This window comes from Dunckerocampus dactyliophorus, chromosome 12 (genome assembly GCF_027744805.1).
Source record: "Dunckerocampus dactyliophorus isolate RoL2022-P2 chromosome 12, RoL_Ddac_1.1, whole genome shotgun sequence".
NCBI lineage: Eukaryota > Metazoa > Chordata > Actinopteri > Syngnathiformes > Syngnathidae > Dunckerocampus > Dunckerocampus dactyliophorus.
The window spans coordinates 23,528,291-23,551,089 of record NC_072830.1 but is presented as its reverse complement, the minus strand read 5'-3'; the positions used below and the strand labels follow the sequence as shown (position 1 = coordinate 23,551,089).

At 42.5% G+C, this 22,799-nt stretch overlaps 1 protein-coding gene across 1 annotated transcript in view; it reads left to right on the top strand.

Moving 5' to 3' along the window:
* Window positions 1–334: 334 nt before the first annotated feature.
* tlcd2 (TLC domain containing 2) overlaps window positions 335–22,799 on the top strand; it is a 29,992-nt gene continuing 7,527 nt past the window's right edge. Inside the window, exons 1-3 of the mRNA XM_054794620.1 lie at window positions 335–903; window positions 983–1,065; window positions 6,411–6,493. Coding sequence (XP_054650595.1) covers window positions 725–903; window positions 983–1,065; window positions 6,411–6,493 — 345 coding nt within the window. The 5' untranslated portion in view covers window positions 335–724. The remainder of the gene's footprint in view (window positions 904–982; window positions 1,066–6,410; window positions 6,494–22,799) is intronic.

Genomic DNA, 22,799 nt, shown 5'->3' with positions numbered 1-22,799 from the left:
ACAAAATTGAAAAATAATATGACGACATTTGCATATTTATTAAAATTATTGATTCTCTTTGTATTTCCACGTGTATTGCCTTTCAATTGTGGCACTCCTTGATTGTTTGATTTACTTTTTTAGACCAGTACTTTTACTTGCAAAGTCCAGCAAAGTCACTACATTTTTATTTCAGCACAATATTTTAGTATTCTTTCCACCGCCAATTACTAATCTTTTGGGAGCGTTAAATAAGAAGTTTGAAATTTCTGAGGACACTTGAACGCTGCACGAGACATGAAACGTGCTCGTGGCCGCGCCCCCTTGTAGTAGGGCGGGGATAAGTGGTTTGTTTGCTTTCTCAGGGTGTCAAAAAGTTGCACAAGCAACATACAGGATTTTACAACACAGCCGTTTCGACGTCACGCCTTTTTGTTGTGGCCTTTCACCTTTCACCGGAGAACACGGACCTTTGTTCACGGCACCAGGCCACACACACACACACACACACACACACACACACAACACCTCCGGTCCTCGCTGGTCCCTCGCCTTATACCATCACGTTTGTCTGTTTTTTGGCCAACAGAAGGCTAAATGAGCGCCTTTTGGGCTCTCCAGCCAGCGTCGTGATTTTACCGGTATGTGAATTTGTGGAGCGCTTTTTTTTAACCCGAAGTCGCCACAGTGGTCAGGTCATCGCATTGGCCGTGAATCCTTCCCGCACTTAACACACTGTTGGGCCATGGAGCTGAGCTCAGTCCTTCTCACCACCGGGGGAGCCTTCGGATTCTTCCGCCTGGTCAACACCGGAGTGGGCAGGTTACCAGTGCCAGCCAGTGCCTGCAAAAATGCAACGAAATGGAGAAACATCTCCACGTCCTTCGTGCACAGTCTTGTCACGGCTATATGGGCAGTGCTTTGGTAAATGACTCTTAATGATGACTTATTAGAAAACAAAGTGTTGAGATGTCACATGTGACTTTGAACTTGTGTTTTCCAGCTTTATCCTTCATCCACACATGGCAGAAGATTTGATAGAAACACATTCAGTGTTTTCTCATTCATTGGTCTCATTTTCAATCGGTGAGTAAATGAACAGAATGATAGATTCGGTGTGTTGCTGTGAGATGATGGAGTAGCACCCAATGTGTGCCCTTTACTCTATTTTCTTCATACTGTATCACCATAATAGCAAACCTGATGTTTTCTACTTTCTACAAAAAACAGACACGAGTTCCACCCTGGAAAACCCTAGTCCTCGTTAGGGTAACCAGTGAGCCGGGCTCTTTCCCAGGCAACTTGGGGTGAAATGCCCTTAATTTTATAATGATGATAATAATAATAATAATAATAATAATAATAATAATAATAATAATAAACAAGTGTGATTTCTTTAAAACATAAGCATATGGCCCGGGACAAATGGGGTGTGTGTTTGTGAGAAAAATCTTACTCGCGATCTCAATTCTAACCCAGAAAAATTTAAATTTTTTTCAGAAAAGCGATTTTGACGTGATTTTATTGCACTATTGCATATGTGTGTATGAAAACTATAGTAAACTCAATACACACAATTGTAAAAGGGCCTTTCACACCACCTTCATGTATAAATCATCCCATTTTGCCTTATTTATCGAAAAAGAAACACAGTGAAAAACACAGTGGTAAGAATTGTTGGCCAACATCAAGAAGTTTCCAGTTTTGAATCGGTATCAGCTCGGGCCTCTGTGTATGGAGTTTGCATGTTTATTTCTGTAAAAACAATAATCTGTCAAACATGAGTGCACATGCTGCCCCTCAGTCTTAAAATAGCAACCGGCCGAATTTTCTCAATTAATCCTTCAACTGTTTAAGGGCTGGCCTTGGCCCCACAAACTGCAGTTGTGTTGGCTGTGTGCCATGCTGCTCGGGCTCCCCCAAGAATTCCCAACATGTTTGACATTCCTTTAAGAAGCCCGGCCCTAGAAACTGGCAGGACGAAGCGCAGTACTGCCTTGTGCTGCCTCAATGGAAGGCATTATATCAGTCCTGACACCACGTGTCAACCCCACGCACTCTTGTGACGTCACCCAGGCAACAAGCCTGTGGTTTGTAGTGCTTATTTCCACTTCTAGTGGACTCTTCACTCAACAACCGGGGTGTGATTCTGAGGTTTCAGTAATTTAAGGGGGGTTTGTCACAGATGTGCTTACCAGGACACCACACTACCCTTCCTGTGGTATTTCATCAATAGCTCACAACTTGTTCAGTGAAGACCTTGTGTGGGGCTTCCATCCACCATCTCCATAGCAAATCTAGTTAGGATTATTGTGTAATGTGTGTTGTGCATTTTTCATGGTGAGGCAGTGGCATAAATGATTGGTTTCAACAAGATACAGCCACAGGCAGACATACTTGAAATATTAGCTTAAGTGGCTTATGCCACCATGTCAGTCCTTTCCTTAAAAAGCCATCTTTTATACACATGTAACTCTATCAGTTAATAAATAGTTAATTCCACAAGACCTTGAGGGGAAAAAAGGCAACATTTAAACCATTTTTCAGCCAACTGTTCCATTCATTCTTTGGATGGATGTCAATGGAAAATGGCTGATTCCTGCATTGATGATGCTCAAAATGCTCCGAGTCTGTTCAGAAAGTATTTAGACACCCTTTCATTTTGAAGACAAAATGTAACTTTAATCATACACAAAATTATACAATTTATGGAATAGCTTAATACAGTAATCAAATTTTCTTTCACAATTTTAGCATGAAAAGAGCAGCAAGTAGTGAAGTCACTACTCATTAAAGGTCACCCTGAATTATTGAACACGGATAAAGTGAGGAAATAGCACACATTTTTTGCTTTAAAACATACACATACTTCTGTTGCTTGTTTATATATGCAGTAGGGATGTCACGACACGAGACGCTGTACGAGATTGGGTCCACGAGAACGAGACAAGATGAGATTTTTACCATTAATTTAAAGAAAAGTATCATGGAAAAATATGACAGGACAAACAAACTTTTTCATTTAATTGATTCACAAAACAATGCAGGTGCATTTTGCAATGATTATTGTATCACACATTGAAGCTGAACGATATTATTGTCTACTTTTTTTGACACCAAATAAACCACTGTTATGATAATATGTAATAATTATTATAAATAATATTATGTCATAATACTGTAATGCAATATTTCACGCTGTTAAGTTGAGGAATTGTCACTGGTGACGTATTTTCTCACAGGCAATTAGTCTGTCAAACTTCAAGATGAATCTGTTTTTATTAGTTATTGGTATTAGACATTTTAGCCTTTTGTAGTTACATTATGCCGTTTGGTCTGTTTTGTCACTTTTGCTGGGTTTTTGTTTATTTTATTTCTGCAATGAGCCACGTTCCACAGATGGCCCCTGGGCTTCACTTTGGACACCCATGCATGTTCGGGAAGCCAGACTGTCTGGGTTTCGCCAGGAAGGCAAGTCTTTGCTAGGCGACGGAGGAGTGTGTCCAAGGTTCTCTCGCTGCAAGGGGTGGGCTGCATTGTGGAGGGGTTTATGCAGCTTTCAGACTGGCATAAATCCAGCATTGCAAGGCGGCATTTATGTACATTCGGAGGTGCGCGCAGTGGATTTCAAGCAAGAAATACTTCCCGACTTTCACCTTTAAAGTGCACCTCTACTTGCTAAATGTAGCGACCATGTCACTGAATCGTCAACACGGATCTTGGAGGTATGTTATGAAGTGAAACCGGTCATCGCTGGAGATTGTAAAGTTGGAGCTCAGCCAAGTGTAAACGAGCGTAAATACAGTCATGGAAAAAATTTTACTCACCCTTGTTCCTTGACTTTCTTTTTCATTTTAATGCCTGATCCAACTAAAGGTACCTTTTTGTTTGGACAAATATAACAATGACAACAAAAATAGCTCATAAGAGTTAATTTTTTTGGCAGTACAATGCTATAGCTATTCATGTAAGAACTTAAGTGATTTTGGTTATTATCAAGAAAACCATGGAAGTTGCTAGATATCAGCTCTTAAATGAAACTCTTATGAACTATATTTGTTATCATCATTATATTTGTCCAAACAAATGTACCTTTATTTGTACCAGGCATTAAAATGGATCAATAAACTGAAGAAACAAGGGTGGTCTAATAAGTTTTTCCATGACTGTAGATCCGCTCTGTGATTTAAGGTGCAGACAAGTCCAAACGTCTACGTGGGTTGAGCTGATAAATCTTAAGTAACTCAGATCTGATGCCTGTGAATATTGTCATTCATCCAGGTCATTGTGTTCTTAGAGCATTGAATTGATCGCAACTGGACTGTTCAGGTTGCCTTAGAAGACATTTCGCCTCTCATCTGAGCAGGCTTCATCAGTTCATGTTCAAAGACTAGGTGGGACACACACCAGTCAGACGAGATAGGACAGCTTTAGTCTAGACTAAAAACTGTCTTTTATGAATAGGCGAAATTCACATAACAAGCCATTGAGTTCAACAAGCCAGTTACCGTAAGCAAGTTCACCAAGCTTGCAATCTCATTTCACATCACTGTTGTTGTCACAAGCCTAGAGCGCCCTCCTGCGGCTGTCGACTGTAATTATTGTTCATGTTCATTACGTTCATGTCGTAGGACCAGCCAAACGATAAAAAAAGTGCTATTTATAATCTGGAAAATACAGGATGTATGTAACTGCAGCAGGGATGGGATATATTCATCGGTTAATTGTTTACAGAGGCACTGTGGATTCAGTCTTGACTATTTTGCAATCTAAAGGAGACCGACATGACCACTATAGGAAGCTGAACTACATCCATGCCTGAATTCCGCTTCGTACATCACTGGCCTCAAAACTGGAATTCAGAATGTGTCTCCCATCCCATTAAAATTAACATTACAGAAGAAAACAGCAAATTAATTTTGCCGATAGTCATGTAATGTACATTGGATAGCAACAATATCTATGTGATGCAGGTGATAATGCACTGTAAGAGATAACTAACGTTACAAATTAATACTTTGTCCCAACCCTACTAAATACAGTGCAGCCCAGTACTGTGCATCCGGAAAGTATTCACAGCGCTTCAGTCATTCCACAGTTTGTGTGACAGCCTTATTCCAACATTTTTCCCCCCTCAAAAACTTACAACACCCCAGAACAATGAAAACAGCAAATTAAAAAACAAAACAAAAAAAAACAACTAAGAAATCACATGTATGTAAATATTCACAGCCCTTTGCTCAGTACTTAGTAATCAGTACCCAGTTATTCTCGGATTGAAGTATGGGCTTTGGCTGGCCCACTCAAGGACAATAACATAGTTGTCCTGAAGACACTACTTTGACAAACTTTTCTCACATTGTCATTATGGGGTGTTGTGTATAGAATTATTAAAAAAAAAAATTGAACCATGGTTAGCGTCATTAATTCATGCAAGAAGGTCCAGAACAGACGCTAACCGAATACATTTTTGCCATAAGAAATAATTGAAATCCAATTAATACGTTCCAGAAAGCCAATATGCAGAAAGCAATTCAAAATGCATATAAATAAATATAAATGATGAAAGAGAAATTGAGAAATTTTCAACGAAAAACAAACTAACTGGGATGGACGCTAACTATTTTCACTCTAATGGGAATGTCCAATAATATTGGCCGAGTAATATTCTTAGCCGGTAGTGGCATAAAAATGAGATATTGGTTCATATCAGTATTGTTTTTTAAGCCGACAATGATCTCGGCGCACGAGTGATGACATGTTTCACACAGCAACAAGCTTGCTAACTCAATATTGTTGGGTTTGGAATTATTGATGACATGTTCCACACAGCAACAAGCTTGCTAACTCAATATTGTTGGGTTTGGAATTATTTCCAAGTTTCACCTACGGATTGTGAATGCAATGATTGTAAATTGAAATGACTGTAAATGTTGTTATGCGAGGGGGGAGTGAAGCGTCTTCGCTTTACACTTTTCATCGACTATGTTTCATTTATGCTGTGTTCATCCGTGCCCTGCTGACGTAAGAGCTTCATGTCAGTTTATGGTGAGAATACTGCAAACATGCCACCACATCAGTCCTGTGATCCCGGTGTCACATTTCCCAACATAAAAGGGCCACTTCCAACCTTAGCAAAGCCCCACATTGGCCCACACACCGCCGCCTTCATCCTTACCACTCCATTATTTTTCCAGTCTTGTGAAAAGCTGTCGCCATGGATACGGCCGGGTAGGGGCGGAGGGTTGGGTGGGAGTTGGTGGATATGAATAGCCCCTCTCCAAGACGCCTCTTAGTTGCCATCATGGTTGTCATGGAAGCAAGGTCCCCCCTGACTCCTGGCAGCGCTTGCGACAATTAATCTGTTGCATTTTGATGAATGCATGAAGTGCCTATGATAGTAATGACATGAATGTTTTCTATCCTGACAGGTTACTTCATGTATGACCTCTCTGACATGGTGAAGCACCACAAGATAAGTCAGTCCTGGGAGCTTGGTTTACATCATATTGTAGTAAGTCCTCAAACCAAATAAGCTTTTGTTTAATTTTGGTTGGTTTGTTTAACCTTGACCCTACATGAAATGTCAACTTGGTGTTTTTAAGAGGTCAACAAAAACATGCTTTTCACATTTTTTTTCCTTGTGCTTGGTAAACCCTGCAGCATCTGACAATACTTTTACACAAAAATTGTGATTGAATAGCATAATGTTGCCTTCAATTTCATAGAGATTTCGTAGAGATTCCTTACAATATACTGCATCATCGCTGTATTGCATGGTAATGGTTTGATGTTAACAACGGTATGTTAACATCAAACCATTACCATGCAACATCAGTCGTGCAGTCTTAGCATGGCTTTTAGCACAGCCACCAGATTCAGAATGGCAGACGTGAAAGGCACAGTACCTGTCTTTCTTGTCTAGGACAAGCGAGGGAGGAGCCAAGAGACAATCATTGCGAAATGTGACAACCCAGGGCACTTTATATGCCTTGAGAAAGTTAAACTCGGCCTCACTCCCTTGCTCTCTTGTTCCCTCAGTTGTGCCTTCTACAGGAACAGGTTAGATCAGGTTGAAACTCTTCCACGGGCATGCTTTAAAACAGTGAGAAGTTCATGAGAAAAATTACAATAACTGATTGGCCGTATTTGTAGATACAGTATATTATTGCTGGTTGTTGAATTCAAGGAATGGGCTTTTGACGTCATTTTCTCCTAATTTTCCTGAAAGATTAGTGGTGACTGACTTCTGCATCCTCCATCCCAGTGTCGGGTACAGGGACGAATGTGTATCCCCTTTTTCTCCCCTCCTCCTGCAATGCCATGAATGGAGGCTTTGGTTCAGCCAGCTGGTTGCAGATTGTCACCAGAGTGAGGGAGGGATGAGACTTTCCTTTCATTCAGATGTCTTTCTCTGCTTTTTTCCCCCTACTCCGAATTTGTCCACAAAAAGACATTCATCTTCGACGGTTTCTTGTCCTAACTTCACTCTTTTCCTGCTTGATGTGATTGCTATCAGTGAAAGTAAGCATAATTTCTATAGCAAAAAAAAGCAAAATTGAGCTTTGGCGAGTAACACTAACTTCACGTCATATATCCTGGGGCCATCTGTGTTTGCCGTATGTGGTGCACGTATAAACTAATGTGTTTTCTATGATCTAATTTGGCAGTTGCCTCTGTTCTCTTGAGTATTTTTGCCAGGAGCCTAGCAGTAAGAGTGTTTAATTCCTCTTTTTGCAGGCCAGGACAAATATTTAAGTGAAAAAATTCCATGGAATCTTTCCACCTTTTCTTTTTTACTACAGTGGATCTTATTTCTATGTGGGTCATGCCACCACATCATCACCATGCTTCCTTTGGAAAATGAGATGTCTAATATTTCCTCACATAGTTTATGGTGATTGTGTTGTCAAACTGCAGTAACAAATATCACCCAGGTGGGACAGGTTGAGAGAGAACTTTCTGTTTGTTTTTTGTTTTTTTTAACTGTCAGTCTTAATTTTATTGCGAGTTAGGGACGGGCATGATAATAATTTTGCTGATTTTGCCATATTTGGCAGCTTCCAGCCACTCATTAAAAACATTTTGCTGCTGTAAGTATTTCACTAAGTTCAATTAAATTTCAGTAACCTGCAAAACACAAAATGTTTTGCAAGTTGCAATACGGTTGTGATAACAGGAGAGATGTGCTGTTTTTATGTGCCTCTTTACAGCACTATGGTGCTGCTTTCAAGGACCTACTGCAAAAATGCTAGTCAAAGATCCTCTACATGACAAAAGTACTTTGATGTTTTTAGACCATACTGCAAAAAAAAACCAGACACATGCCAGGAACACTGTGCTGTTTTTGAGGGCATACTGGGAAAACATTGGTCCAAGATCCTCTCTGCTGTTTTCAAGGAGCTCCAGTCAAAACAAGAAAAAAACGACAAAAGAGCGCACTAATGTTTTTAAGGACGTTCTGTAAAAATACTCGTCAAAGATCCTCTCTATGGCAAGAATGCTCTGCTGCTGCAGCAATGATAATAAATGGATGATGGTAGATGGGTACAGATGACTTTGTATGAGTGTGCATTTAGTTGTTTAACTTATCTTTTTTTGTTTTAGGAGCTATTTTTAGAATCTACCGTTGAACCTTGAATACAGTGAAACCTTGGTCAGCATCATTAACGTTAATTTGTTCCGGAATGTCCCGACTCTAACTGAAACGGATGCTAACCAAATGAATTTATCCCATAAGGAAAAAAGGTAAATCCAATTAATCCGTTCCAGAAAGTCAAAAATGTTGACACAAAACACGTTTTTATACTTGTAGTTTTACAATTATTGTTTGACATGTAGAAAATAATTTCAAATGCATATAAATACATAAGAATGATGAATGAAAGGGTCTAAATGACCATTTAAGGTTACTTTTACCTTCAATGAACACGTGATTCTTGACGGGACTGTTCCCAAACACACGATGTGGAAGTGAGCTCGGCAACTTCGACTTCAACACCACCTTCCTGTTTTTCCATGAGTTATTTCTTGAATTCAATAGTGTTTCTCACCTCAAGAACCCAAATGGAGAAAAAGAAATTTGCAAGTGGCAACATTTTGATAAAGAAGGTGAGAAACTGGCCCAAAGGCCACCAGTTGAAAATCCCTCTTAAACGTTGGATTACGTTCTGGTCATAACTCAGCCTGCGTATTCCCCAAATGTGAACCCAAAGAAACTGAAGCAAGTGTGAGCTGCTAACATCTCCATGCCAGGTACCATAGGACATCTCTCACTGCCGTGTGGAGCCCACACTTGGGTGGTCAGTTGTCATGGTCACACAAGGAGGACTTCCACACCATTAGGATGTTTTAATGTGTACAACTAACACATAAGTCTATGATGATTAGCGGCTCTGTTTTTGTTTTCAAGCTTTGCAAAACTTGTTTGCCTCCAGAAATGTGTGTCACTCCCCTTTTTATTAGGCAAAATTGAATTTTCTTGTAGGGATGGGCCAAAGCACACACTCACCCCAAGCAGGCCGGCATGTAAGCTGTATGAGGGCCAGTACTGTACACAACACAACACATCTGTTCTGCTCTTCTCTTTCAAATCTGTTTTTCTTGTATGACATTTAAAAGTGGCATTTATGCTACGAAATGTGTTCCCTTTCTATACACATGATGACTCATTTTTGAAAAGCATCACATATTTGTTAGTCTTACAATTACATTAAATTATAGAGCTTTAAATCGTCAATCATCACAGACCACTGTGTAAAAACCCAGTCTTCATATGCTATATGCTATATTTCTTTTTGAGAAAAAAAACAAAGTACAGTTTTTTCTATTTTTGTACTTGGACTTAGCCTTGCTTTTCCTATGTTTCCAATTTCTGATTGACATACTTCCTCATGCGGTGACAGGGTCGTCTGAGAGCAACGTCAAATAAATGGAACGTGTGTCAGTTTTGAATGCATGAAAAAGGAGATGCTGGTCTCATATCGTCAACATATAGTCAACGTGCAAAAATAGCTTATGGTAGAACCTCTAAAGACGAACACTGTTCGGAGACACTCGCCGGCTGCTTATTCAGTGCTACTTAGAATCAATTTATTTAATGGAAATTCAGTGGTACCTCCAGTTTTCGTTATTAATTCTTAAAGGTCCGACTAAAATTGAAACATACGAAAACCAAAGAAGTTTTTCTCATAGCAAATAATGTGAACTCTATTAATCAGTTTCAAACACCCAAAATATGAACACAACATATATTTCATAGACAATAATTATAGTTTTACATGCATAAAACAATGCGAAATACAGTGGAACCTTGGTTAGCGTCACTAATTCGTTCCAGGAGGTTCGGCTGTAACGGAAACAGGCACTAACCGAATACATTTTTCCCAAAAGAAATAATGAAAATCTTATTAATCCGTTCCAAGAAGCCAAAAATGTAAACACAAAACATGTTTTTATAGTTTTACAATTATACTTTGACAAGCAGAAAGCAGTTTGGAATGCATATAAATACATATAAATGATGACTGAAAGGGGATAAATTAACATTTAGGGTTACTCTTACCTTCATCAAAACATGATTCTTGACATGATTGTCCCCAAAGACATGATGTGGCAGCGATATCAACCACTGCCACCTTCCTGACATGACTTGTTTCTTGAATTCAGTTGTGTTTCGCCCCAATACTGTAACCCAAAATGGATCCAAAAGAAAGTTGCAATTGCCAGCATTTTGACAAAGAAGGCGAGAAACCAGATTGAATTCAAGAAATAAGAAGAAACAGGACGATGCTGTCCGTGTGGTGTTTCGCTTGTCTTTGGGAACGGTAGTCGTCACTGAAGGTAAAAGTAACCTTAAATGTTTGTTTATCCCTTTGATTTATCTGCATTTAGAATTACTTCATGCAAAACTGTAATTATAAAACTAAAAACGTGTTTTGTGTTACCATTTTTGAGAGTCAACCGCTGATGACATCATAGACGGGCAACAAAACTCCCGTTTCCGTTTGTTCCATTTTGTTCGCTAGCTAGGATGCTAACAAAGAAGAACGTTTTCTGATATAAAAAATATATTAAGAATACAGATGGGGTCATGCATTGTATTAATACTACGACAAGATGCGCGACATGTACGCTAATCGGGGATTGCACGCAAACTGAGGAAAAATTGTGGCGTTGACCAAAAAACGACTCTGGAGCTACTTTCATGGTAAACCCTGCAGCAAGGCAAGGTAGTTCCATACAGTGTTGTTCGCTTCTTGATTATTATGGGCTCTGGAATTCAGTGCACGTCATGGATCATCGCTATTTAAACAATGAACACTGATTACCGTGTGATCTCGATGTACCTGCAGTATGTATTTCTTGTGCCGCCTAATCTACAAGTAATAACCAGCTCAATAATGTGATGTCTGTACTTGCAAAACAAAGAGAAGCCATATTTGTAACCCCTGCAGTCTCATTTCAAGTCTGAAACAGTATTGTTTGACTTAAGGTGGTACTGTTTGCTGTTCAATGAACTTCTTCCTTTGCTTTATCCTGAATTTGTCAGAAGAAAAGTAACACGTTTTTACAATCGCTTTTTGTCAACATGTTTACTACTTGTAAGCAACTGGCATTTTTACTCTACTGCACTGATGTTCGATAAATCCTCCACACATACTGAAGGAGCAAAGAACAAAACATTTCATGGAATGAAAGCGATGGAATGTGGACATTTTGTGGAAAAAAATACAGATTGATGTGTGTTTATTTCTCAGCTGTCTCATCCCTTTAGTGCGGAACCCCTCGAGTCCCCAGTCCCCCCCCCAATCCTCTTCTCCCCTTTTTTTTTTCGTGTGTGTTGACCCAGACAAGAGGAGAGACATCTGGTCTCCACTTGAACCTCAGGCTCTTCAGGGAGACAAACACAAGAGACGCCAAACCTCCAACTTCCTGAGCGGGGTTCCACAAATGCGTGAACCCCCTCCAAACATTTCAGTGTCGTAACCCTACTGTGCATTTCCCCCACTCTTCCTTGTGCTCTGCCTCCATTGTCTCCAAACATCTCCCCCATCCCTCCCACGTCCACACACACACTACAGCTTTTACCGCCCACTCACATGGCTACACACCAATTTCACTGCTCTGTGTTTTAATGGGATTTTCCTTCACGGTTTCACTGTCATTGAGGGATTTCATTACTCATTAAAAATACAGTGGCACCTCAAAATTTGACACCTGCCCAATTTAGGCCCTGCCCACAATTTTCATGAAAAACACGCCTCATAAGTCGCATAAAAATGTTGTCGTATATGACATCATGTGAGACCTCACCATACATTACAGTGAGCAGCCAAGAAATAACTATGCATGTTTTCTTGTGTTAAGAGAAGTGAATGTGCAAATTGAAGTAGAATAGACACCAGAACTAATGTGAGATAAGGGCTCACACGATTCAACACCAGTTAGCATGTCCCTATAGAGCGTTACCAAGTAGTACAGTACAGTGCCTTTCCAGATGGAGATGATGGAAGATGTTTGACAACAGGACTATAGAATAACACTCAGTAGTGTGCAGAGATATGATAATCAATGATCCTAATTTAAATTCTCGACACTTAATCTAGCTAGCTATAATAGCTATAATAATTTAAGTATATATTAAATATGTTTACAGAAAATCAGCCTACATCTCAGCATTGGGTTGAATTTGCATTGTGTATTTCTCCTTTGGAGTGTTCTGACATGACTAGTGTTTTATTAGAGTTTTAGATTAAGGGCCTGAATTTGCATTCTCCTTCCACCTTTAGTGGAAATCATATTATAGTATATTTGAAGTACAGTAATCCCTCCCTCCCTGGCGCCTCTGGCCTGCGTGCTTCGTGGGTGCGGCCGTGCTCCGCTCTATGTGGGGTCCGGTGCTCTTGTGGTCGTCGTGGTGTTGCTCCCTTGCCGGCCGTGGTGGTATGCGGGGGGCGCGTGGGCGCGGCTCCCGCTGTCCTGGTGGCGGTCGGATCTGCCTTGGGGGCGTGTGGCTTGTCCGTGGTGTTTGGCGGTTTGGGGGTGGCGCTGTGAACGCTACCTCCGGTGGGGCTCCGGTGTTGGGGGGCACTGGGGGTATCGCCTCTGGGGGGTTGGGTGGGCCGGACTGGGCATCCTGGCGGGCCGGGTAGGGCCTGTGGTGTGTCCTGCGGCACGCCCGAGCCTGGGCTGTGGTGGGCGGCCGGTCGGTCATGTGTCCTTGGTCCCCCCCCTGCTCGGTTTGGGCGGCGTTGGGGTGTGGGGCCCCCGTCCTTCCTGTGCCACTGCACCACCTCACATATATATAGGACATTGGGGGGTGGCCTACGGTCGGGCGTGATTGGGGAGGGGAGCTGCCTTGCGGGGCTCCTTTGCTCCTGCTGTGCCACTGACCTGTTGCCCCCCAATTTTAATCGCAGAGTAGACACTTAGGGTTTGGGGGGGCTGGCCAGGTGAGGGGCCCTCCGAGCGGCAGCTGTCCCCCGATTTTAATTGCATCATTAGCTATCATCCACATACACTCCATATACATGCACACAGATACACCATCCTCTTTTATTTTATTTTATTTATTTATTTATTTTTTTTAATTGCATCATAGACACTATCACACCTTATCACATACACGGGTGGGGCGGGCTGGATTGGGGTGCCTCGTGCACCTCGGCGTCTGCCCGCCAGGGTCGGCGGTGTGGCCGGGGGCCTGGCCGTCGCGGTGGCTCGCCCGGGGCGGCCTGGCCTGTGGGGTGCCCTTGTCTGGTTCGCCTGCCCTTCCCTGGGGTGGCCCTCTGGGGCCTGTTGATGCCGGGGCTTGCGCCGGGGGGGGCGGCTTGCGGTGCCCCCCCTGGACTGACACGTGCCGCGGGCGCCTCTGCGCTCTTGGGGCGGGTTCGGCGGTCTCCGGGGGGCGGTGCTGGTGCTTCGGGTGGCCCGTGTGCTGTCGCGGCGGCCGGTGGTTGCTGCGCTGTGGCGGCTGCTGGGGCGCCGGGCCAGCTGGTGGGTTGGGGCTTGGTCATGCTTGCGGGTACTGTGGGCCTGGGTGGCGGGGTGGGGGTGGGGGGGGCGGGTGCCCTGGGGCCGGGCTCGCTGGGGGGGGGTCGTGCTCTGCCGGGCGCTTGGGCGTCAGTCGCCGTTGCGCTTTGTGCGCTGCCGGGCCGCTGTCTGTGTCCTCGCCTCCCCCGGTCTGTCTGTGGGCTTGTCGGGGGTGGGGCTCCGGTGCGCGGGTGGTGCGCTGTCGGCTCTGGTGGCATGTGGCTGGTCTGGCTTCTGGTGGTATGTGGGGGCCGTCGGCTGGTCGGCTGCTGGTCTCGCCTTCTCGGCGCTGGTGCTTGGCCTCCCTGCGGCTTGGGGTGTGGTGCTCCCGCTCTCTCTTCGGGGTTTGCTGGCCCGCGGGTCTCGGTTGGCGCTGTGTGGTGGTTCGCCTGGCTGCTCGCCCGTTTTCCCGCCTGCCTGCTCGGTTTCCCGCTCTCCTCCTCGCTGACTCCCCTGTCTGCCTCGCTGGCGGCGTCCTACCGCTGGGGGGGTGTGGCCGGGTGTCTTCCTGCTCCCCGGCCGTCTGCGCTCTCCGTCCCTGGGTTCTGAATCGTATGTCTGGGACCCCGGGGGTCCCCGGCTCCGCTGCTCCTTGGGTTACCAACGGGGGATAGGGTGGGGCTTCCGGGTGTCGGGCAGTCGACCACTGTGTGTGTGTGTGTGTGTGTGTGTGTGTGTGTGTGTGTGTGTGTGTGTGTGTGTGCGCGCTTGAGTAAGTAAGAGTGTGTATGAGCGTGCGCATAGGGGTGTGTTTGTGCGTAGGAGTGTTTATGTGCGTGTGTGTGGGTGCGTAGGAGTGTGTATGTGCGTGCGTGTGTGTATTTTTATTTATTTATTTATTTTAGTTATTTATTGGGGGGGGGGGGGGGGGGGGGGGCATACAGGGGTTTGCTCCGTGGGGTCAGGTGCTGGGCGATACATCTCTGCCGCCCGTGCCTCCGCCGGGTGGGTGGAGGGTGTGCCTCCTGCATCCCTTGGCGGGGCGGCCCTGTGTCGGGGGTCGGGCGGGGGTTGGCCCGGGGCGGGCCGGGCTCCGCTCCCTGGGGGTGGGGGTGGCGGTGGGGGGGGAATTGGCGCTTCCGGCGCGGGCGGGCTTCTTTCCGGCTGTGGAGGCGTCTCTGGGCCTGCCGGTTTGTGGCCCCCGGTACCCGTCTGCCTTTGTGGGGTGTGATCTCTCGGTGGTCTCGGGGGTTGGCAGTCCTCCGGCCCGCTGGCGCCCTGTCCTTGGCTGGGATTACCTCTCTTCGGCCCCTTACTGGTCTTCCCGGGGGGGGGGGGCTCTCTGGGCTGGCTCTTGGGGCACTGATCTTTGTGCTGCCTGCCCCTATGGGCCTGGTGGCCTTCTGGCGGCCGGGGCCCGGCCTTGCTATTTGGGGCGGGGCTCTCTGGGAGGTGGAAGGCGGCCCCTTTCCTTTCATGCACTCTCAGTGACAATCACACGCCCACACATTCCTGCACCTTTATATATATATGAAGTCTTCCTTACATACAGAGATACCTGTACATATGCACACTCACAGTACATACGTACTTCCCCACATTACTCACTGAGTTATCCAGGGTGTTATTATGTTGTTGGTTTTATTACAGCGACGGTGATTTCAGCAGTATGACTATATATATATATGTGTGTATGTGCGGTATATATGTGTATATATGTATGTGTGTATGTGTATGTATGTGTATATGTATGTATATATATATATATATATATATATATATATATATATATATATATGTATATGTGTATTTATGTATGTGTATGTATGTATATATGTGTGTATATGTATTTTTTTTTTTTTACAATGATGTGCATTACAGTAACTTTGATTCTATTCACTATCATGGATAATCATTTCATTACTACAGTTATGTGTGACTGTTTCAATGCGGTATTATCATGGTGATCACTATCATAATTCATCATTTCATGACTGCTATTGTGTGCGACTGTTTCAATGCAGTATTGTCATTGTGATCACTGTCATAGGTCATCATTTCATGACTGCTATTATGTCTGATTGTCATTGACAGCTTTGTCATTGTGGTTGTTGATATTGATTTGTCCTTTATCCTTGTTCGTCTTTATAGTTGTCACGGACATTTATTTGCTGATGTCGTTCGGTATGTTTCTGTTGTTCTGTCACAATTGTTGTTGTTGCTGCTGTTGTCCTTGTCTCTTGTCTCTCTTTTTTTTGTTTTTGTCCCCTCTCGCCCCCCCCCCCCCCCCCCCCCCCCCCCCCGTTTCCTTTTCTCTTCTTCTCTGTCCCCTCCTGCTCCCGTCCGGGCGCTCCAAATTTGCTTTATAACAAGCATCAAGGTCGAATAAATTTTGTATGACAGGGGAAGTGTATATCACACTTCTCTCTGGCAGAGTAAATCTGTTGAGCACTTGACGGCATTTAGGTATACAATTCTATCTGCTTTAAAGGCTGGACAGGACAGGGGAAAAAAAAAAAAAAAAAAAAAAAAAAAAAAAAAATGAAGTACAGTAATCCCTTGTTTATCGTGATTAATTAGTTCCAGACCCGACCTTCTGAGAACTAGGATTCCTTAAATATAAATGGAATATCTTCATAGTTGGCGCACAAAAAACGTGTTTCCAGCCTTCTAAATATGTTTTTTTTAACATTATTAGAACCCTCTAGCCATGAACTAACACCCCTATAGTCACTTTTACACGCGTATTACTCAATATAGTAGACATAAAAATAAACAAACCATTTAAAACATCAATAAAATTTGTGCTCGTGTGAGTTGCTGTAAGTGTGTTCCCTAGAGGAGCGGCGTGGTACGCGGACAGGACGTGAAGTCGCCGGGTTTTTTAAGCAGGTACATGTGTTTTTATGAGGGTTTTTTTATTATGGATTATTGTGCCTGTTGTGAGATAATCCACAAAGCCTAGTGACCAGTGTAGAATACTGCATATCATTCACAGTGGCTTTGAATGTGTCTTCTGAATGCCTTACAACTGCATTTAAAGTATCCAAGATGTCAACGTAGCACGCCAGACTTGTTTGTGCAGAGGAGGCCATGTCTGGGTGACGAAGTCAATTGTATGCACCATGTATGCCACACAGGCTGGATGCGGGCATATCCAGGAACTATAGAATGAAGGTGGATTTTGTTTACAGTTGACCTAAGCGAGTTGCTTGTGGAGGCGTTGATCCACCACCTGCATTGGAAGCTATGCTGACAGGCAAGGTGGGGCACATCAACCACACCCTGCCGTCTGGAATCACCCTTTGTCTGAAAAGAATACTTTTTGAAGCTATTCCAATTCATTTGGGGATGGCAGAGGACCTACGTATGTTTCTTACATCTATGCGGCTCGTGAGCGAGCCCGTGTGCGCATTTGTTAGTTTGTTATTTAGCTGGGATACGTAAGAACTACATTTCCAAATTCTATGAAACAATGTTTCGTGGTCACACATGTATTGAGGTCTTTATCGTCCTCCAATAAGAAGAAAGTAGTCTGCTACCGAACAAATGCACTGTCAGTGCTTCTTAATGCAGTCTTTCATCTACTATTATATTAAGGGAAAGGTCAAGTTAATGTAATTCAGTTCTATTCTAATTGTATTTTCTGTATAGTGCCAGATTACAACAGAAGTAATGTAAGGATGCCTTTCCATATGCATAGAACAGGGCTATGGCTCTTATTTAGCTTATCTACATGACAGCATGTCATTTCTGTCTCTACATGGCTGCGCGTTTACAATTTCTCCCTTTGTATCGCGTGCGGAGAAGCATTAATGAAATGACACGTGGATTATTTTGCAGTCTTTTTATTGCTTTCTTTGATGAAGGCTTGTGAAATGTGGACCAATTAAGTTTTGTATATACTCTGAAATGGTGGGAAGTTTAAGTTTTAATAAATAAATTAAAAATAAACATTCTTGGAGGTAAAGAAGATAGAAAGTTGACCAGGAAGTAGACCACTAACAAACACAAATAGAACATTACACAATTTCCCCATTATTGTTCATTCTAATTGCCTCTCAATGTATTTTTTTATTTTATGATTCTACAGTGATACAGAAGTGAAGATCATTAGAATGATAAGTGTATTGTTCTTTGATGCTGGACGATCTTGCTCAGGCTCATGTGACTCCCCCCGTCCAAATGTCCGTGACTTTAACGTGATCTGGTGTCAGCCGATGCGAGTTAACTCAAGTCCCATGATAACGGTCATGGCCATCATCCCCGTCTCTCTCCATCCTGTCCTCGAGACGGATGTGTGTGTCTTTCTGAACTTTGACCTCCATGTCGACATGGGTTTAATCATTACTGCTTTTTTCAAAGGAGAGGCTTCCGAGGGCCATTTCCTCTCCCCTGATGACCTCTCTTCCCAACGTCTCCTCACGATGCATTTAGAACGTGCTTTTAATAGTATGGGGGGGAGGAGGCCAGAAGACTTCAGGCGAGGCACAGCAGCTCAAGAAAAATAAAGAAAAACAGTCTTAAAACCTGTTAGGTTAATTTCAGCTAGGTCAGAGACGTGATAGAGGAAAACCACAGTTTTAGAGGGCTCATCATCATTTGATGTTCGAGCTTATGCTTATGATAATGTGTAAGCCAACTGTACTCTCAGTCATCCAAAGAGTGTCCTAGATTTTGCACAGCACACATCCTTGAATGTTTTCATGTGCAACCTTGGTTGCCCATGTTCCTGCCTCAACAGGCGCCTGTAGACACGCTGCTAACTTCAATCTTCTTCAAGTCATGATAAGCTGACATGCTCAGACAGCAAGGATGCGGGTCTATTTTCTTTTGGGGAAAAAAACATCAATGTGGGATATCGCTGAATTCTTTTTCTGAACCTATTGCAAAGTTTAAAAAGGCAACATTTTTTTGTCAAGTTCGAAGGGTAGAAAACACTGTAATATATGCATGCCCAGCCAATAGTGGGCAATGCAATTTTGTAATAGAAACTATTTAATATCATTGTTCAGTTAGAAATGGTGTTTAGACATTCTTTTTCATCATGCTGTTCACATTTTGACATCTTGAGACCAAGACGACACTAACAAATGATCAACAGTACCTCACCATGGAGATGCTTCAAACAGGATGTTCTCAGAGAGAAGTGGAAGCTTATTGCCACGTAGTGTCATCAGCACGTTGCAACAGAGAAAGTGGAAGAGTTTAAAGTCTATTGGTGGATTCCTGGATCACACACCTGTGTTCAGCTCCTTGACAACAGCACGTTGTGCAAAAAGTACAGTTGGACATGTTTGTTTAAAAGTTTAGAGAAGGTCACATTAACCTGTAACGGTTACAGTGCATTTTAGGTTCAGTCCGAAATGTCACCGGAAAGCCGAATATACTTAACTTTTTGTGAATAGTGTACAGGCGTGCCTCGCTACATCGTGGATCGAACATCGCTCCCTCACTCTGTCAAGGTTTCTCTCCATCCGTCCATGTTTTTATGCCGCTAATGTCCTGTTATCAGTAAAAAATATCCATATTTAAGCAAATTGTAGTTATTCTTGACCTAAATTAAGCATTTCATTTTCAAGCATAAAATGGTTAAATTAACTAACTAAATGAACTAAACTATAAATACAAGACAGTAGAAGGATTCTAATTGTGAATGTAATAGTATATTAGGTGTCAATAATTGTTCTTAATGGCTTAATTACGCTTAGTTTGTCTACGATATTGGGTAATACGAATTTAAAGCCATTTAAAAATGCCATTAAGGTGTCCGTATATGTCTTATTTTCTCTGATTATATGTACTATAATAGATATTGGGTAATACATTTTAAGGGTGACTATATCTATTTCATGTCTTGAGGGCTCTAATGTTAAAAACCATATTTGGTAAATAGGTTTTCTGTGCCTTGAATCCTACTTCGCAGAAATTCACTTATCGAGGTCAGATCCGGAACCAATTATGAGGGACAACTGTCAATGGTTTCAGATGTTAGCGGTGTACACTTAGCGTGAGATGTGTTATACTGTAAGCGCAAACACAACAACAAAGCTGAGTGATAGACTAGTACATCCCCAGACTGAAGTCAGACAGAAATGTGTGTTTTACTGTTCCAGGACGTCATTTTTATGTAAATGAGTTATAAATGGTGTCGCCAAAACCGCCCCTAATAGCTATACTATTGCCACTACGACTCCTACTACTGCTAAACAAAAACAATGAATGAGTGTTACCTTTTGCATTGAACCATAGAATCTTGTGGAAAACCTCAAGTTTGGCTTCCAACCTCGTTATCATACATATCTCCGTGCTCTTTGAACTCATGACTACATAGTAACCTTGAATTGTTTGCCCTGTAGTTTAAGGTGTAGTCTGTTGATACAAACCACAGCCCACCTGTTGACAATCCTTGAACTTTGCTGAGTTTCTTTGTTGCTAATTGTTAGTTTAGCAACATTTTAGCCATCTAGATAGAACGGGACAGTTTCTGTGGGGTTTTATTGTTTGCCGTGAGGCAGAATTCATAGGGCTGAAAAGCATGCTAATAAGTGTGTCGTGTCACAAATGTTTAATTCATCTTGAACATGCACACAAGTTTCACTGGAGCACATCTCATAGCACATTCCACAGTTCCGCATGTCCAAAAAGGAGTAGGAAGAGACCAAAACTTATTTAATCCTACCCCTCATCAGTTTCACGTCAGTTGCAATACATTTGTTCACCACCTGTATTCCAAATGTACTGTTTGCATTTTATAAATACCTAGGAAAGTGATAAGGCTACATAACAATATAGTGCAATGATAGCCAAGGTTTATACTTACTATAAGGAAACTACAGACTTAATGATTGTAGTAAATTGATAATAACTGATAAAATAGTTGACAGAAACATAATTTGATAATGAGTGAGTACAGACAATGTACTCACCAGAAATGAAGAGTTAGTGGTCAGTGTAAAGAGTGGTTAGACATAGCCATAGACATGGTTAGATACGCCCATAAAAATGTTTATCTTTGGCACACTGCAACCCAAAAACTCTCCTGCTAGCTTGATGTTGACAATCGCTAATTTTGGATCAATTTTGGATTTGTCACAAAAGTGACTGTATTAAATTTTGCTCCAGAACCCTTCTCTTCTCTCTTCAGTTGCCATTGTTCACTCACAGTCCAGGTTTAAGGCGCTGACTAGCTGACTAGCCGCATCTATACGTATAAGCCACACGGCTTGCCAGTTGTAGTTCCAGTAACAATTTACCATATATGAACTTGCGTTCACCTCGCTGTTATGAGGCCTGATTGAGCCAGTTTGCTTCTCACAGCACACAACTTTGGTGCATTGAAGGACCTCCAAACAAAAGTGAGAAATCTCAATGCTTGACAAAATCAGTGAACCATAAACACGTAAACTTGTAAAAATTGCGGGCTTTCTAACAGTGTCACGTGTTTATAAATTATTACCAACTTATGACGAATGACGCGTGTTTTCTGTGGGACTTTTTTTTTTTTTTGGAAAAAAAAAACTTTGACCAAAAAATAGCTAAGCCATGAATGTTGAACCGCGAATGTGTGGGGATCCGCTGTACATTTAATTGATTCCACAGGGAGAAAAATGCAGGTAGACAATTGTCAAGTTATTTTTATCAACTCAGTCCCAGAAGATTTTCTTGAATTTTGTTGAGCACTTCAACTGTTTACAGAAGCTTGTCAGGTAAGGTTAGGCCTGATCGAGCTCGATGTTGAAGGAAACAGCATCCCGCCTTTAGGATCTGTTCAATCTCTTGAATGTTTTTGGCAGTCAAGCTACCAGATACTTCAAGAAACTTCTCTTCTTGAACTACTTGCTGAGAGGTTGTCAGAATGGCTTTAGGTTTTTCTCGACAGTTGGGAACCTCTTCCATGTAAGAAATGTTTACTCTTGTGGTTTCTTGCATACAGTGGTGTGAAAAAGTGTTCTTTGTCCTGATTTTTTTTTTTTTTTTTTTTGCATGTTTGTCATACTTAAATGTTTCAGATCATCAAACAGATTTAAATATTAGTCAATGACAACACAACTGAACACAAAATGCAATTTTTAAATTAAACTTTCTATTATTCAGGGAGAAAAAAGTCCAAACATACATGACCCTGTGTGGAAAAGTGATTACCCCCTAAACCTAATAACTGGTTGGGCAGCAACAACTGCAATCAAGTGTTTGTTATAACTTGCAATGAGTCTCTTACAGCGCTATGGAGGAATTTTTCACCCACTCATGCAGAATTGTTGTAATTCAGCTACGCTGGAGGGTTTTCAAGCATGAAGTGCCTTTTTAAGGTCATGCCAGAGCATCTCATTAGAATTGAGGTCAGGACTTTGACGAGGCCACTCCAAAGTCTTCATTTTGTTTTTCTTCAGAGGTGGACTTGCTGGTGTGTTTTGGGTCATTGTCCTGCTGCAGAACCCAAGTTGGTTGCAGAGGTCACAAAAAATGGCCGGACATTCTTCTTCAGGATTTTTTGGTAGACAGCAGAAATCATGGTTCCATTTAGTCTTCCAGTCTTCCAGGTCCCAAAGCATCAAAACAGCCCCAGACCATCACACTACCACCACCATATTTTACTCTTGGTATGGTGTTCTTTTTCTGAAATGCGACGTTACTTTTACGCCAGATGTAATGGGACACACACCTCCCAAAAAGTTAAACTTTTGTCTCATCAGACCAAAGAGTATTTTTCTAAAGGTCTTGGGGATCATCAAGATGTTTTGTGGCAAAATTGAGACGAGCCTCGAATGTTCTTTTTGTACAGCAGTTTTTTCGTCTTGTAACTCTGCCATACAGGCCGTTTTTGCCCAGTGCCTTTCTTATGG